The sequence below is a fragment of the Gallinula chloropus genome (genome assembly GCF_964237585.1).
Source record: "Gallinula chloropus genome assembly, chromosome: 7".
In the NCBI taxonomy this organism is placed as follows: Eukaryota; Metazoa; Chordata; class Aves; order Gruiformes; family Rallidae; genus Gallinula; species Gallinula chloropus.
Genome location: NC_140092.1, coordinates 4,015,865 through 4,031,422, shown reverse-complemented (window position 1 = coordinate 4,031,422; position 15,558 = coordinate 4,015,865). Strand labels below are relative to the sequence as shown.

Genomic DNA, 15,558 nt, shown 5'->3' with positions numbered 1-15,558 from the left:
GCATTTTGTTAACAAATTTCTTTCAGGGGACTTGAGTTTACCCTTATCTGATGACCAAAAGGGATCTAAGGCAGGAAAGGTCATAGCAACACAAAATGATAGCAGTATTTTCTGTAAAAACCCATGTAAACACCCATTTCCATGTAGCTGTCAGCATAATTGAGAACTAGTGCCTAAATTGCAATCAGTTCCAAATTAAAATGTTGGCTGCTATTGTGGGATTGCTATGATTTTGTGAATCTATAAAAAACCCACTCAGACTGGAAGCTATTTTATTTATCAGTGCTTGTGTTAGCAGTTCAGTGTTAGTAGGAAGCAAATTGGACGCTGGGGATGAAGGAGACAGTTGTGTGTGGCTCCTTTCTTCTCTTCCTTCCAAAGATAAAGTGCTGGGTTTGCATGTACTGTCTTTAGGAAGATGGTGGAAAAGCACATGTCCTGATGGTAGAGCTGCTTCTTGACTGGCAGTTCTTTACCATCAGTGTACCTTTCAGAGCTGATAGCCTCAGGTAACTCTTTTTGTAATTTCTAATGAGTTTATCAGATCTATTTCCCCAGCCCAGTGTTGATTACTTAGAGGTGGATAGAACTTTATAGAAAAGCCAATATTCTCAGGTTGTAATCTTTGCATTTTGTTTACTTTCACAAAGAACATGTTTAAGTTACAAAAAGGTAATAAAGCCAGACCTTTATCAGAAATGTAGAATGAAAGGAAAAGAGGAGCAGTTAAGCCTCAGCATGGGCAACTCTGGACACTGAGTTAATTGTTCACCTCCAAAGTCTCTTCTGATCTGTGATACTAATTGCATCATGTCTTTGGAAAATGCATTTTAATGGTTATGCATAATATGCAAATACTTACCTGAGCATAGTATTTCTCTGAACAGTGTTGCTCTAGCTTTCAGATGCTTGATCAGAATCAGGTCCTGCAGTTATCAAATAATGAAATGTTAACCAAAGTTATTTGCAGATAGATAAAAAGGAATTTAATCCAACTTCAGTACGCCTACAGAACAAGATGTCAAAACACTACTTAATATTTCAAAGATTCTCTTAGAAACTGTTCTCCACGAAAGTGGGGAAAATCAGCTGCTTTTTTCCCACAGGTGTTCTGCTGTAAACCTTGGAAGCAAGATTCCTGTTCCCCTACCTTCTCATTTTTTTTTCATGCACCACTTATTGCCTCTTTCTTTATAAAGAGTCTGACATTAAACATTAATCAACTGTTTGTACATCTTCACCACTGAAGTGATCTCATTAATTGATCGTGGTTTATTTGGGGAGAGAGAGTTGCTGGTGTTTCATGTGACACTAATGAAACATGGCTGTGATGCTGTGGATCCTCTTTCAGACAAGCTGAGGAAAAGTTGCACTGCTTCCCAGAAAAAAGGGGGAGAGACATCAAAATATTCCACTTCCTCTTGGAAAACAGTCAGTCACTAATCTCTGTGCTTATTCCTTTGCATGTGGTAGCTGGCTGAAGAAGGAAGGAGTCAAGGAGGCTTGATTAGGGTCATTACCACACCTAATGTTGCACTGTAGGTGGCCTATAAACCGTTCTCCTTCCTCACCCCCAGCTCATCTTGCCAGGCAAATAGTGCATACAATCTTGCAATTCCTTTGTGCTTTAGTAAGGACAAATTTCGGGTTCAGCTGAGTCCCTAGTATTGCAGACACAGGTTTCTTAGAGCAAGATCTATGTATTTAAAGAAGTTGGTGAAATATAACTGCTCCTGTGTTTTGAATACCTGAGGAAAGTCAGATGGTGACTGTGAACTTCTTGAAAATCTCTGTGCCAGTGTTTTAAGTAGCTCAAACTGTTTGAGTGCAGATGCTTGTAACATCTACCTTTGTGTTTTTTCTAAAAAAACCCACAAACACTCTGTTGAAACACACTGTAGCTTTTTTTCCATGTTATGGACATGTGCCACCAATTTTTAGAACTTGCAGGTAACGTGTTCTTACATGTTGTATTTTCAGCATAGTAACCTACTCCACCTTTCTCCTTCACTGTTCCTCAGAATAATTTTGGTTTTCTTCTTTCTAGTGATGCTATTCAGAGTTTTCTGTTGTATTTTGCTCTCTCTTTGGAGCAGTGTCTGTAGACACATGCAAAACACAGAGCGCTTTTTTTTAACATTACTTGCTTTCTACAGAAATTCTTTAAAATGGAATCATCTTTTCTGTATTTCATTGTGCTCATCACTCTTACAGCTAAAGAATGAAGGGCTACAAAGATGACGAAGGGCCTGGAGCATCTCCCCTATGAGGAAAGGCTGAGTGAGCTGGGACTGTTCAGCCTGGAGAAAAGAAGACTAAGGGGGGACCTTATGAATGTTTATCAATATCTGAAGAATGGGATGCAGGGGGAAATGGGCAGCCCCTTTTCAGTGTCTGTGGGAACAGGACAAGGGGCAATGGCTGCAAGTTGGAGCACAGGAAGTTCCACACCAACATGGGGAAGAACTTTTCCCCAGTGAGGGTGAGGGAGCCCTGGGACAGGCTGCCCAGGGGGTGTGGAGTCTCCATCTCTGGAGATATTCCAGCCCCGTCTGGACACCGACCTGTGTGATATGAGCTGGGGAGCTGCTTTGGCAGGGGGGTTGGACCCCATGAGCTCTCCAGGTCCCTTCCAACCCCTGTGATGTTAACACTGTGCCAGTAGCCTCCTAGTTGTCCTCTCCACCTTTCCTGTCTATGTTCAAACATTTTTTACTAGTTGATATTAATGGGAATATTTCAGTAGGACTAAATGTTGGTGTGCTTTAGATGAAAATTTAGTTAATTGACACTTCAGTTGTGTTGAGAAGTTGCAAAGAATCATATCATGGTTCCTCTGGAAATAAATAGCAGTATTTTAGCTGACTTCAATGGGGTTTCTTCTTCGCTGGGAGCAGTTCTTTTTCAGAATGTGAAAGCAGCTTCCATTATTAACCATGTTTTAAGATGAATGGAGAGAGCTTATGAAATCTACATGTCTACTGCCTGTCATGTGCATGAAGACATCTTTTGTTTTGCTTTTTGTGATGGTCTTACATTGCAAGAAACAGAACAATTGATCCCTTTTCTCCCTCTTCAAGTTTCCTGTGGTCTTGTAGAATTTTACCTTATCTCAGAGTTTTCCAAACTGAATGGCTATTGTTTTCTTCTTGGTGATATTTTATGACAACCCTTTAGCAAGAAAATTTCACACTTCAGTATCTAGCATTGAAGCAATATTTGCAGCAGTGTGATAGTTTAACAAGACAAGACTGAAGTTTATTAACACCTTACCCAACTTTCTGGTCAGTAAAAGGGTTTTTTCCCAAAGAAAATTAGTGCATAGTCATTATTACTAAGGCACAGATTTTTTTCATGGTTTTAGCCTTTTGTAGAAGGCTGAGCACCTGGTTTGTAGTGATTCTGCAGATACAGATCTTCATCTAGGATTAATTCCCTTTACGTTTGTTGAGCTGTTGGGGTCTTGGAAGAATTTTCCATCTGAAGGCAGTAAATAACTTGAGGAACTGAACTTAAAAAATACTGCTAGAAGTTTCTAGGGCATAAAACTGCCTTTAAAAATACAATATTTTCTCTCTTGTAAGAACATCTGATACTTTCTCGATAGCTTAGATCTTGTGTGGTCTCCCACTTTCTGATAGCATATGGATGAGTCCCATCTGCTCCTTTACAGCTAGGATCAGCTGTTACTATAAACTGGGGATTTTTTACTTGTTTCATTTTTCTGAACTCAGCTTTTCAGCTTGCAGATGTTTTTCAGGCATATTGCTAAGGACTGAAATAATAATACTAACAACAGGTATGTAAAGGCACACGTGAGATTTGGTGCTTCATCTTTGTTTATCAAAAGACAAACAGCAGAAAGCTTTCATACATTGACTAAAAATAAGGTATCTTTATGTTCAAGGTATTCAATCTATGATCTGAAAGGAAAATACCCTTCAAACGTTGCTTATGTTTTTATAGATTAAAGAGTAATGCTGTTTGACAGTTGCTTCATTATGCTCTTTGGTTAATTATACATTGCAGAGCTTGGTTTCCAATATTGCTTTTGATTATGGGATCATGTTAGTAAATAATTTTACAGTTTTCACATGAAGAAAAAGGCAGAATGTGGGTGGTTTGGTTTGGGTTTTTTTTTTTGGTCACACATTCGACCTGAAAAAAATATGGAATGTTTCAACTGAAGTATTGTCATCTAACAAAGAGTAAATAGAAAGGACTGAGGGGATTGGTTTTGGCTCCTATAGAGACAGAGAAAGGAAAAAAAATCAATACAGAAAAAAATCAAAGAAAAATAGTAAGAGAACTTTTCAGTATCTTCAGAAAGCCTGTGTGCTTTTTGGTTTAGGCGTCATGAAAAAAGGCATTGATTTGGAATGCGTTCACTGAGTGGGTAAATAGTGTGCAGCTCTTTGGAAACTTGGGTAGGGATACATGGGCTTGGGTAGAGGCAAGGTGTCTTCTTCCTTTAACTTTCTATTAGTTTGTATTTAAGGTAAAAGGAAAAGCTAAAAACAGTTATCCTTACTTTCTCAATTAAACCTGTATGGCTGCCTCTTTATGGGCACTGAAGCATGTTAAGGGTGCTTGCAGAATCTCTCTCTTTCAGAAAAACCACATTAATATCTGACTTAAACAGGAAAAGTGTACATTCTGCTTATTTTATTTGTTTACTTGAATTTTCAGTTGCATCTGAATATGATGCATATGAATATGATTGCACCTAATGCATCATGTTGTCATACATTGTCTCTTTGTATTGTAATATGAAAAATGCTCGTAGTGTTTTTATGTGTCATGCCATCATTTTTGAGATGAAGTATTAGAGCTGAACGTTAGAGCACAAAACTGCTCAGGCAGCAGTTTCCCAGGAAGGCTGTGGTGAACTTGAGGACAGATTTTTTATATGAAAAGATGCAGAGTAACTTCATGGTGTCTAACTAAAACTGACTGAGAATAGGGGTTTTGTTTCTAAGTACGTTGACAGAAGGGAGAATAAGGCTGAGGAGAGAGATTAGATGAAGTCAAAGGTTGCTGCAGAAAATCACTGCAAAAACACAAACCTAGGTGGTAGTTAACAGTGAATAAATTTAGAATAGAAATTGGAAGGAAACTCCTATCCAGTAGAGGAGCTGAGTTCTGTATCAGCTTCTTGATGTACACAGCAAGAGGAGAAACTGAACATACAAGTCTTAGACATTCATAAGAGGACTGTATGAAGTACTGCCTGAAACTGATGAGGACTGGATTTGAATCAGACGATCCAACCTGATCCTGGGTTCCTTTATCTCCAAATCTTAGATCTTCCTTCACCTGTGAGGTGCTTGATCCTCTGTATAAGGTCAACCATTTTTTTCCATATATCAAAAAGCCCTTGTGTCTGCAAAGGTGAGCATGTTCTCAGAGAGGATCTCCTAGCTGGTCATGATGTAGAGCTTGTAGCCTACAGTTTAATTTACATCAATAGCTACTATTTTAAAATCGGTGTTACTACAGTGAGAAGAAAGCAGGAGTCTCTGGTTAATGCTTACACAGTGGCTTCAGGGCATCTGACTTTGCTGTCTTATGCTGTGTAATGTCTTAAAATTAGTTATTCTGGGCCTAAATCTTGGAGGTATTTCTGTGGATGAGTGGCGTTTCTCTTTGGACTGGAGTTTGTGTGTGGTTAGGTCTAGTGTGAACAGGATCAAATGTGAATCAGTGTGATTTTTGCTTCAAGTCCTACTTCTAAAATCAGTTCCTACTCAGTGTCTGTAAGGATGACACAGTCAGATCAGTGGTATGATTCCAGTCACACTCTCATCACAGAAAAGGGAAATTGATAGAATTCCCCCTCTGACAGAATTTGAAACAATAGTAATTTTATGGTAGTGAGATACTAATTCTTCAACTGTTGCTTTTTATAGTGATTGCATTTTCAGACACAGACCATCTTAAAAAAAATATGTAGCTTTTTTTTCTCTTTTTTGAGAGTTTTTAATACTTGTAATAATTGAGTTCTATAATACTTGTGGTTTATGGAGTGTAAGTGAAGTCTTTCTTAGCACAGCTGAATACAGACACAATCCAAACACGATAATGGTAAATTCAGCATGTGTTAAATTGACATTATGAAGTAAACAAAAGAAAACTCTGAGGAAATCATTGCTATGCCCTGAGGTATATCAAAGATATTTTGATATTTAGAGTTTAAATCAGCCTGTGGTCTTATGCTGAATGCCAGTGTGCAACTGTATTGACAGTGGAGTGGTTGTGATAAAAGGGTCACTTTGAAAGTCAGGAGGTTTGCTCAATCTGAAATGCCATCAGGGAAGCAGAGGAAAAAAAAAAATATTCTCTTGGATGTGAAGCACAAAGAAAGGTGTGATAGCACACATAGGCATAAAAGTACTGAAATGAAAGGCAGCATCAGTATTGTTGCCTGAAATAGGCATTTACTTTGTGTGAAGTTGTGTTAGATTCTCTCTCCACTTAGAGTGGGATGTAAGACTTTCTAATGCTCGTGGCCTCCCACAGAGACATTTTTCTTAGTACACTTTCTTTTAGTACACTTTGAGCAAGAGTTTGGAGCTGGCTTCAGTGGGGGGAAAAAGCCTTCTCTTTGTACTACGAAAGCATAACGTTAAAAAGAAACAAGTAAAGCCATGTTGCTATGTTAAAAAGTGATAGATATTAAAAGCTAAGGTTAATTTTCAAAATGTCTTTTATTCTGTAAACTAGAAGCCTTTACAGTCTTTCCAGCAGGTAAGCATCCTTTGATAATGTCAAAGAGTTCTCTCCTCAGATAAAACAGGTATTTATGCAGAAATAACTTTTCTGGGCATTTAAGGAAAGCTTTGATTTGTTGCTGGTTGTAAGGCTTTTGTGGGCACAACATAGGTTTTAAACATGCTGCACTAAAAGCAGTTAAAAATTCCAAACCTGGGTTGCAGTTTAGTTCAGGAACTCATAATAACCTGGAGATAGGTCATTAATATCCAGTATGTACCAGTCTCAGATGAGGATTTGCTGAGGGGTCTCTGCCCCTTCCCCTGCCCTATTACACCACTCCATTGCTGTAGACTATAATCCATCCAACCCAAGCAGCCTCAGGGTTGGCATTTTAGTCTTCCATCTCCCACCTGCCATCATCATGCCACTGTCTTAGTTTCTTTATCTGTGAAGCACAGCAGCAGGACATCTGATTTCCCTTTATGTCTGTTTTTCTCCAGCAGTGGAAAAGGCTCCTGCCTAGAGTTCAGGGCAGGAGTATTTTTGAACTTCTACTAAAGTCAAAGAGATGCAAGGATGGGAAGTTGAAGGGCTTCACAGGAGAATTTATCTGTTGGTGGCCCCCTTAGTGAACAAACTGAGTTTTTTGTCTGTTAAGAAATAAAACTAGAATTTATTTTTTAGTCTGACCACATCTTCACTGAATACTTTTGAGGGGAGGATAACACATCCCTTGAATATATTGAATACAGTATCATTTGGGATTAATACCTGGGTTCTGTTTTCATTTGAATACTTCTCTCTTTAAAGAGCAGCATAGAGTGAATGTGTAGCTTTTAGCACTTCTGCTACAGAAGTGATTTCAGCTCTTTCTAATGAGTAGAAGTTCTAGAGAAAAATGAACCCTCAGTATTTTAAAGATATCTTTTGGATAAAGGAATTGCCAGAGATGACATGTGGAGTTCTAACAGCAAGAAAACTTATGAACTTTCTCTCTCTAACAATAGCTTTTACAAATTATCTTAATTGAAGCTTTCAAAATGTGAATGCTTTGACACTTGAGATCACTCCTCTTACCTGAACCAGAGTGTTTTCCTGAATGATCATTAATTACTTGCTGATGGCTCAAAACTCTGACACCTAAGAAATTTACTGCTGGAAAAATGCACCCATGTGTGTTAGAGCTTTGTGTAACCTGAAGAATTGATTTATTCAAAAGCTGTGTAAGCAACTTAGTTACATTATTCACATTAATGGGGACTGGATATAGAAAGCCCACTAAAAGAATACAGTTTTTCCTGTGAATTAGTGTAAAATATTTATAATCTAAAAAGTACAAGCAAATAAATATGTAGAACAGCAGATGCAGAACTAATGACAAACTATTTTGTTTTCCTTGTGCCCAGGCACAGTGTACAGCAAAGAGAAGTTCTAAGTTCATCTTACTTGGTTTTTGCTAAGCTCCATGGCTAGCATTTAAGTGCAAATGCTTACAGGATTTATGTTGCAATGAAAGTGGCTCTGGACAGTTTCTTGATAGCCAGCCTACTACAAGAAAGTGAAGCAAATAGCAGGAAGAAATTTTCAGGGAGAAAATAGGTCAGAAGGGCAATTGCATGTACAAGGATAGGCTGATAGCATCAGTCAGGTGTTCCCTTTGAATCTCCAGATGTTAACTCTCCTGCTCCAGAAACGTCACATTTTTGGGAACACTCAGTTATTGGCTTGGTGACTTCTTTCTCAGAAAGAAGGTCTGTAACTTTCACCACAGAGCAACTCTTAGAGTCTCTCCTCAAGCTGGTACTTCCAGTCCAGGGGCACCTTCTGTCTCTCTCTTCATTTTCCTTTCTCCTTGGTAGCAAACAGATCCTGCTGTTTGCTATGTCTCTATTGGTTATTATCCACAGTGAGGAAAATAAAATGTACTTATTGTCCTACATGCATTAGTTCTACATCTGCTGTTCACCACACCCTGTAAACCATCCTAGAGCAGCAGCCAGATTCTTTAATCACTCGTGTTTGAGGTCCCATGTCCTAAAAGACTCTTCACTGTTTGTGAGTTCTGTAAACTGTTAAGATGAGGTTTTATCACTCATCTTAAACAAAAGGAGGAAGACAGGGAGACACTCTTCTGTCCCAGCTTCTCTGAAAATTTGGTTTGCTGTTTTTACTCTTGGGGTCCTTCAGGATGAGTGCAGCTATACAATGACATAGTTGTGCACTGCTACCATCATTAATTTGTTTGTTAAAATATTCCACGAGGAAAGCCTGACATGCCACAGTGAGTTTTCAAGGCTGTTTTAGCTTGCATAGGTTCACAACCAGCAGCATTTTGTGCTAATGGGCTGTCAACCTGAATTCCTGACAGGGAAATCATGTCTGATGACTTTATTCAGTAGATTATTGTAGAAGGAATAAGTCTACTCTAGATAGGGGTTGGTTGGGTGGGGGTTTTTTTCTGTTTTAAGTCCTGTCATAGTGATGTGACTGAGTATTTCACTTACCTAGGACTGATCACAGTTCTGAGTCTGTAATTCAGGTATTTCCATGATACTGCTGTCTGTATGGCAGATGAAAACATAAGGGACACTTCTGTGTTTTATTTTTAAAGTAAAAACCCCCTCATCATTGATTTAATCATTGTCTTTAACCATGTAATACTAACAGAAGTGATGTTAATGAGTGTCTGATCATCATTGTTACTGAGAATAATTATAAAATTAATTCTATCATAAAGACTGTCATAGCTCAGTGAAGAATTTTTTTCTTTACATTTAAGCAGAAGAACAGAAAGTCAGGCTATAGTGAGGGCTCTGATATGATAAAGTGAACCTGAAAATATATCAAAAATGTTTAAAAGACTATTTACATGTAGTTAAAAGTTAATCATATTTTTAACTGTATTTTATTCTTCAGTAGTTATTCAGAATTATAATGGTGAAGCAAAAAGTAGCACAATAGAAATTTAATGGTGATGTTCAGTTTTGGTTTGTTTTTTTTTTTAAAAAAAAAGCCAACACACACAAAAAAAATCAAACACCAACAAAAATTACAAAATACTCCACCTTGATCTTAAGTGTTACCAACACACCAAAAGGAAACGTTTTGGATTTATATAGCAATGGGCAGAATGACCCATGTCTGGACTCCTAATTTCTATTATAATTAGAAAAAAAGAAGAAAAAAAAAAAAGCTGTTTAAAAATGTAAATATTACACAGGCTTCCAGGAAACAGCTGTATTTAAAAGGAATAATTATAGCTCATGAAAAGTATCGTATGTTAAAAGTACTGAAACTATTGGGGTTCATCAGTTACATAGTATTTTGCCTTCAATAAAGAAATTTTCGGAGAAAAATGATTCAGTCAGTAAATGCTCATAAAATTCTGCTTGAGAGCACTGCTTCGTGGAACTAAAAATTAGAGGAAAACACGCTAATTATTATTCAAGAGGGGGAGAATTTCACTGGAGAATAAATTATCCAGTGGTCCAGGTATGATATTTTTATGTCTTTTGCATTACAAAGTTACATGGAATATCTGCCATAGGTATAGTTACCTAAATGGTAGTAACTATACCATGTGTGGTTTCCTCATTAGTAAATAGCCCCCTTCTTGTATTCCAATCATTTTAGTGTAAATTACCTGAGAAACAAGAATTAACATTTGAACTCATCAGGTTACCACAGACTATATAATTATTTTTGTTCTGTACCATTGCTTAGTGTAGTTATTTGCCCTGAAAGGTATGGGTTTACCTTGAACCCACAAAGTTACAAATCCCTCCAGTTCTGGCTCTTCTTTGCTTTTGGAGTAACAGGTTCTAGAGATGGTAAACCAAAGGCCAGTGAATCAGTGAAAAAACTCCTTCCACAAAATACAGCATTAAGAATTAGACTGTTAATACTACAAGTATTAATTATTATATTATTTTTCCAGGTTTTATACTATTTCTCTTTTCTAATTTGGTGTTATGGTTGGTTTGCACCTTTGGTTTGCCATAGAGTGACGTAGTTTTAATGTTCTTTACTCAAGTGGCCTTTAATCTAAGGCAGAAAAGGCTGTGGTCTTCAAATGGTGCAAATTAATGTGGTTAATGAACTACATTGTTTCCTACAAGTGCAATGCCTGTTTTGCTTACTTCTGTGCTAGTTCAGATCAGGAGTTCTCCTGTGAAGAGCTGGAGACAGGTAACGGAGACTGTAGTGTGAAGCTGTGACTTGATACAGCCCATCACACCTTCTCTTCCCAGTTCCCTCAACAGGATTAGCTGGGCAATAGAGCTGTCATATCTGACTATACAATGTTGTGTTTTGGTGGGGTATTATTCTATCAAATATGATGTACAAGTTAAAAAGACCTGACAGGTTACAGGACACCTCTTTAAAGACTGAGATACGTATTTTGCAAAATTCTTATTCTACCTGTGTGGACCCACAGAGGTGAAAGAAACTCAGAAGTTGCAATGCAGCCCTCACTGGCAGTACTCCTGCAGTGTATTTTCCCATGGTTTGGTGATTTTGGGGGGTTTTTTGCTGGTTTGTAGAGGTTTTTCATATGTTCAGTTTTTATAGCTAGGGTCTAGGTAGAAGCTAGCAGCCTTTTGCTCTCTTACTGAAGAATATTGGCTGTTACTCCAGTGAGGATCTCAGTATTATCTTGGGTTTTTCTTTTTTTGCACTGAATTCAGTAATGTCAGCTAAGGACTGTTTGTAACTACTCACTGAACGAACCAGAAAGAAAAGAGGACTTAATTTTTCATTAGAAAACATGTTGATACCTGTGCAAAGTTATATATATGTCTGAAAATCCATAGTGTGTCCAGCAAGAATATTGTTTCTGTTCATGTAAAGGACTTTTGGGTTGAGATTTGGGATGTTTACCAGCAAATGACATGAATTTTAAGTGTAACTGGACTAATTATGGAGTGGAAACAAATGAAATACACAGATATAGAAGTATTGTTGCATGTCTAACTTTGCCATGTGGGCTTCATCTAGTTTCATTAAACCAGGCAATTGATATGCAAGTCCTACAGTAGGAAGTTTGTAATTTCTAATTGATGTAGGTAGCATGCAACAGGTATAGCAATCTTTCTTTAATGGCACTACAGTATGTTAAGAGCTTCTTCCATTATGCTCACTGCAATGCTGAAAAGAACAGCGTGCTAGAAATGAAGCACTATAATTACTGTGGCCAATGTATTACCTCTTTAAATTCATGTTCAGAAGCCATCTTGCTGAAAAACTCCTACAGGAAATCCTAATATACATTTCTGGGTTTATGATCAGAGCTAAAATAAAGCTTTTTCACAAAAAAAAACCTGTGTGGAAAGCCTTCCAGGGGAAATACTAATGCCAGGCTCATCCCCTGTGAGACAGACTATCAATTAGCTTTTTTTGTGAAACTATTTCACCCACATACCAAAGTTGCAAAACCCATCACAGTAAGACTGTACCAAGAAATACAAACTGTCCTAGTCAAAGCATACTACAGCCTCCATCAATCCCATGCACCCAGATTTCTCTCTCAAATAAACACAAGTTTCCAGGAGAAGGGGCTCTTTGAACACACCTCTGACATCTTGAAATGGCTGAGGATGGAGTCCTAGAGATGCCAGCTAAGTTCTTCCTAGGTGTCATCACTGTTTCCATCTTAAGGCTTTACACTTTTCCTTCAGGTCTCACTAATTTCTTTATTACTTCACTCAGTTGTGGAGTGTATTCTTCACAGTGGTGTGGCTCTTGGCCTCCTTCTCTGCATCCTAGTAAGGTCACGGCTCTGCCCTTCCAGGCATGTAGCAATATACAGCAATGACCTGGTTTCATTTGATTTCAGTTTTCAGGCTCCTTGGCTCCTTCAGTTTTCAGGCTCCTTCAGTATAATTTGTTTTAAATTATCCCTCCACAGAAACTGACTTTCTCTTGGTTTGTAGTGCTGTGGAGATGCTTGCCGATGCCACAAGGAAATCTGGAGGTCTTTCTGTGCCATCTTTCCTCTACAGAACTTTTGGAAGAGCTCAGATTAGCTGCTAATATCTTTTTTTTTTTTTTTTAGACTCTGCAAAATACTATTTTTACCATCACTCAATTAATTGATTATTTTTCTAATTAGATTGAAGAGCTTCTATGGCAAGTGTGACTAATAATAAGTTTTAATGGTGATTAATACCTACCTAGAAATTACACTTGAATTTTAAGGAACCTTTTTACAAGATAGTGTGCATGCATTTTTATATCTATAACATTTATGCTTTCTGATATGTTTCTGTCCTTTGTACTTTTTTGTCTTTTTTTTTTTTTTTGCCTCTGGCTTTTTTCCTCTCTTATACAATGTGTATTTTCCTGAATGGGTGTCGAACAGCATTTTTTATTAGACTGACAAGAACAGCAACACCTCTGTAGATTGTCCTACAGCAAAGGCATGACAGAATAAATGATGATAAATAAATCATCTTACATGATTTCCTGTGTTTCCAGTCCTTCAGTTCCATTCTCCAAGAGTCAAGTGCCCTGGCAAACCACTGCCTCATGTGGCATTTGAGACCTAAAACAGATGGTGACAGAACTGATGTGACTGCTGTTTTGCCTGCCCTATCTTAGGATTTGAACCCAAATCCCAAATGTATGATAAAACAGGCAGTGGGAGCCACTAAGGATTGATAAACCACATGTTGTTTTCATTTCACCTGTTCAGCTGTTTGTTCTACATGTTCAAAGTGCTATTGGGAGAGGTCACACTTTTTAGTTATGTAATTTATGTACTACATATGGCTTGTAGAAGGAGACTGAAGTAGGACTTGGATTTTTTTATTTAAGTTTTCTATGTATAACATAGGAACAATACATTTATTTGCTCTCTACATTTTGAGATATCATTTATACTGGCAGTCTTTGGGACAGAAAGTTCAGTTAGCTCCTTTGCTGCCATTGTAGGTATGTCCTCACAAATAGTCACTTTAGCTGGACATTGAGAGTGATGCCTGCTAACACATATAGCCATTTGGTGCATCAAGTCACCTGTCTTTTATGCATATATTTGTGGTCTCTGCACCTGAAATGTCTGGAGTGGAGAAATGTCTGATACCATGTCACCTGCATGTCCTGTTACCTGTTTACAAGTTTGTATCTCATACAACTCAGAGGACAGCCTCTGGTGTTTAAGTGTAGTGTCATTGCACACAAGGGTCTACGTGACAGTGTGTCACTATAAAGCCCTTACAGATGTATTCATGTCCAAGAATAAGGGTGGTGCAAAAGGTAAACACAGATTAAGCAAAAACATGCAATAAAATCCAGTGGATGGGTAAGACTTTGGTGGTGGTGGTGTCCTAATTTATATATCTATTGTGTCTGGATTGTTCTAGATGTTTTGAGCAGAAGTGTGTCCATTAATATGCTTTTGATTCTTCACACTAACTTGTTAAATTGCCTAAAACAGAGAAATTACATATAGTATGTGTGTACATGGATCTACAAAACTCAGTGGTGAGGCACACAGTACAGGAGATATGAGGACCTGGAGGCAGGAATTGGTAGCACCAGAATACTGAAGACCTGACTAATGTTACTAGGTTTATGGTTCTCCAGACTGTAGTGAAATAATTCTGCAAGTAAATATGTGTCTGATGTACAACATGAACTGAAACATGTAGCCAGTCAGCAAATGCAATCCATGTTTTACTCTATAAAAAGTGAAATACTTCTATTGAAATATCCTATTGGAAAGATGGAAGCCAAAGATCATAAATTGAGACTTTCAGCTACTAGACAGCTATTCCCTGGGGGTTATTGTCAGGCCAGCAATATGCCAGTGCTGTACAAAATAGCCCACTGCCTAAGTGGGAGGAAACACAAGTGACAAACGTGGTATTCAACTGAGCTTGTTATAGTGGAGGTCAGAGTCCTTGTCTGATGGGAGAAGTAGACCTTGCCAGAAGTGCCAGTAGTAAGGGAATGTAGTGAATAAACATCAGTGGAAAAGTATTCTCATAGAGAAGCAAATGTTTTGCCTTTTTTTTTTTAATTGCTGAAATAAATCAAGTAATAATTATTAAAAATACTCTTTAATCTCTTTAGAGCTATCTTTCCAACTGTTAAGGCCTAAGAGTATTTTGGAGTATTTCTGAATTTTCAGAATTTCAAGCATTTTAGTAGAAACATTTAAAGTAAAGGGCTGGTAACACGGTGCTCTAGAAACTGTTGTGTGGATTCACTGCTCTGTTACCTGCTTGCCATGTCTGAAAGGATGGTGCAGTGGCGTGAGAGGGAAGTGTCACTTCTCTGAAGCATGCTTTTGAGAAATGATGTTTATTGGCTTAGCAGCCCCTGCATATACCAGAGCAGAGAGGTGTGCAGCACAGAGCATGTTTGTCTCTGTGAAACAGCTGTTGACAGAGGAAGGTTACTAAAACCACTGACTTTTTTTAACTTGTTTCAGGTGGGATTCCCTTTGTCCTTACTGGAGAGTTTTTCCAGCAGTCTCAGAGGCCAGCTGCATTCATGATAGCTGGGACAGTCAACTGGCTCTCCAACTTCATAGTGGGACTGCTCTTCCCTTTCATTCAGGTACTTGGCACTTTTGATATTTGGTGTACATTGATATATGCTATGCTTTACCAGCTCTAATGTTGGAATAGGAATTTTCAGGTAATAGTATCTTTTTATTGAAGTGGATGAAGTTCCCACCATGTTTTTTGATACAGTTCAGTTGTGCTATCCACACATAGAACCATAGAATGCTTTGGGTTGGAAGGGACCTCAAAGATCATCTAGTTCCACTCCCCACCGTGGGCAGGGACACCCTCTGCTAGACCAGGTTACCCAAAGCTCCAACCAGCCTGGCCT

The 15,558-nt window shown here is 38.1% G+C and overlaps 1 protein-coding gene across 1 annotated transcript in view; it reads left to right on the top strand.

Moving 5' to 3' along the window:
* Nucleotides 1–15,558, top strand: part of SLC2A9 (solute carrier family 2 member 9) — a gene marked incomplete at its 5' end in the record, with an annotated part of 93,668 nt that overhangs the window by 60,919 nt on the left and 17,191 nt on the right. Inside the window, one exon of the mRNA XM_084266640.1 lies at nt 15,152–15,279. Within this exon, the coding sequence (XP_084122766.1) occupies nt 15,152–15,279 (128 nt within the window). The remainder of the gene's footprint in view (nt 1–15,151; nt 15,280–15,558) is intronic.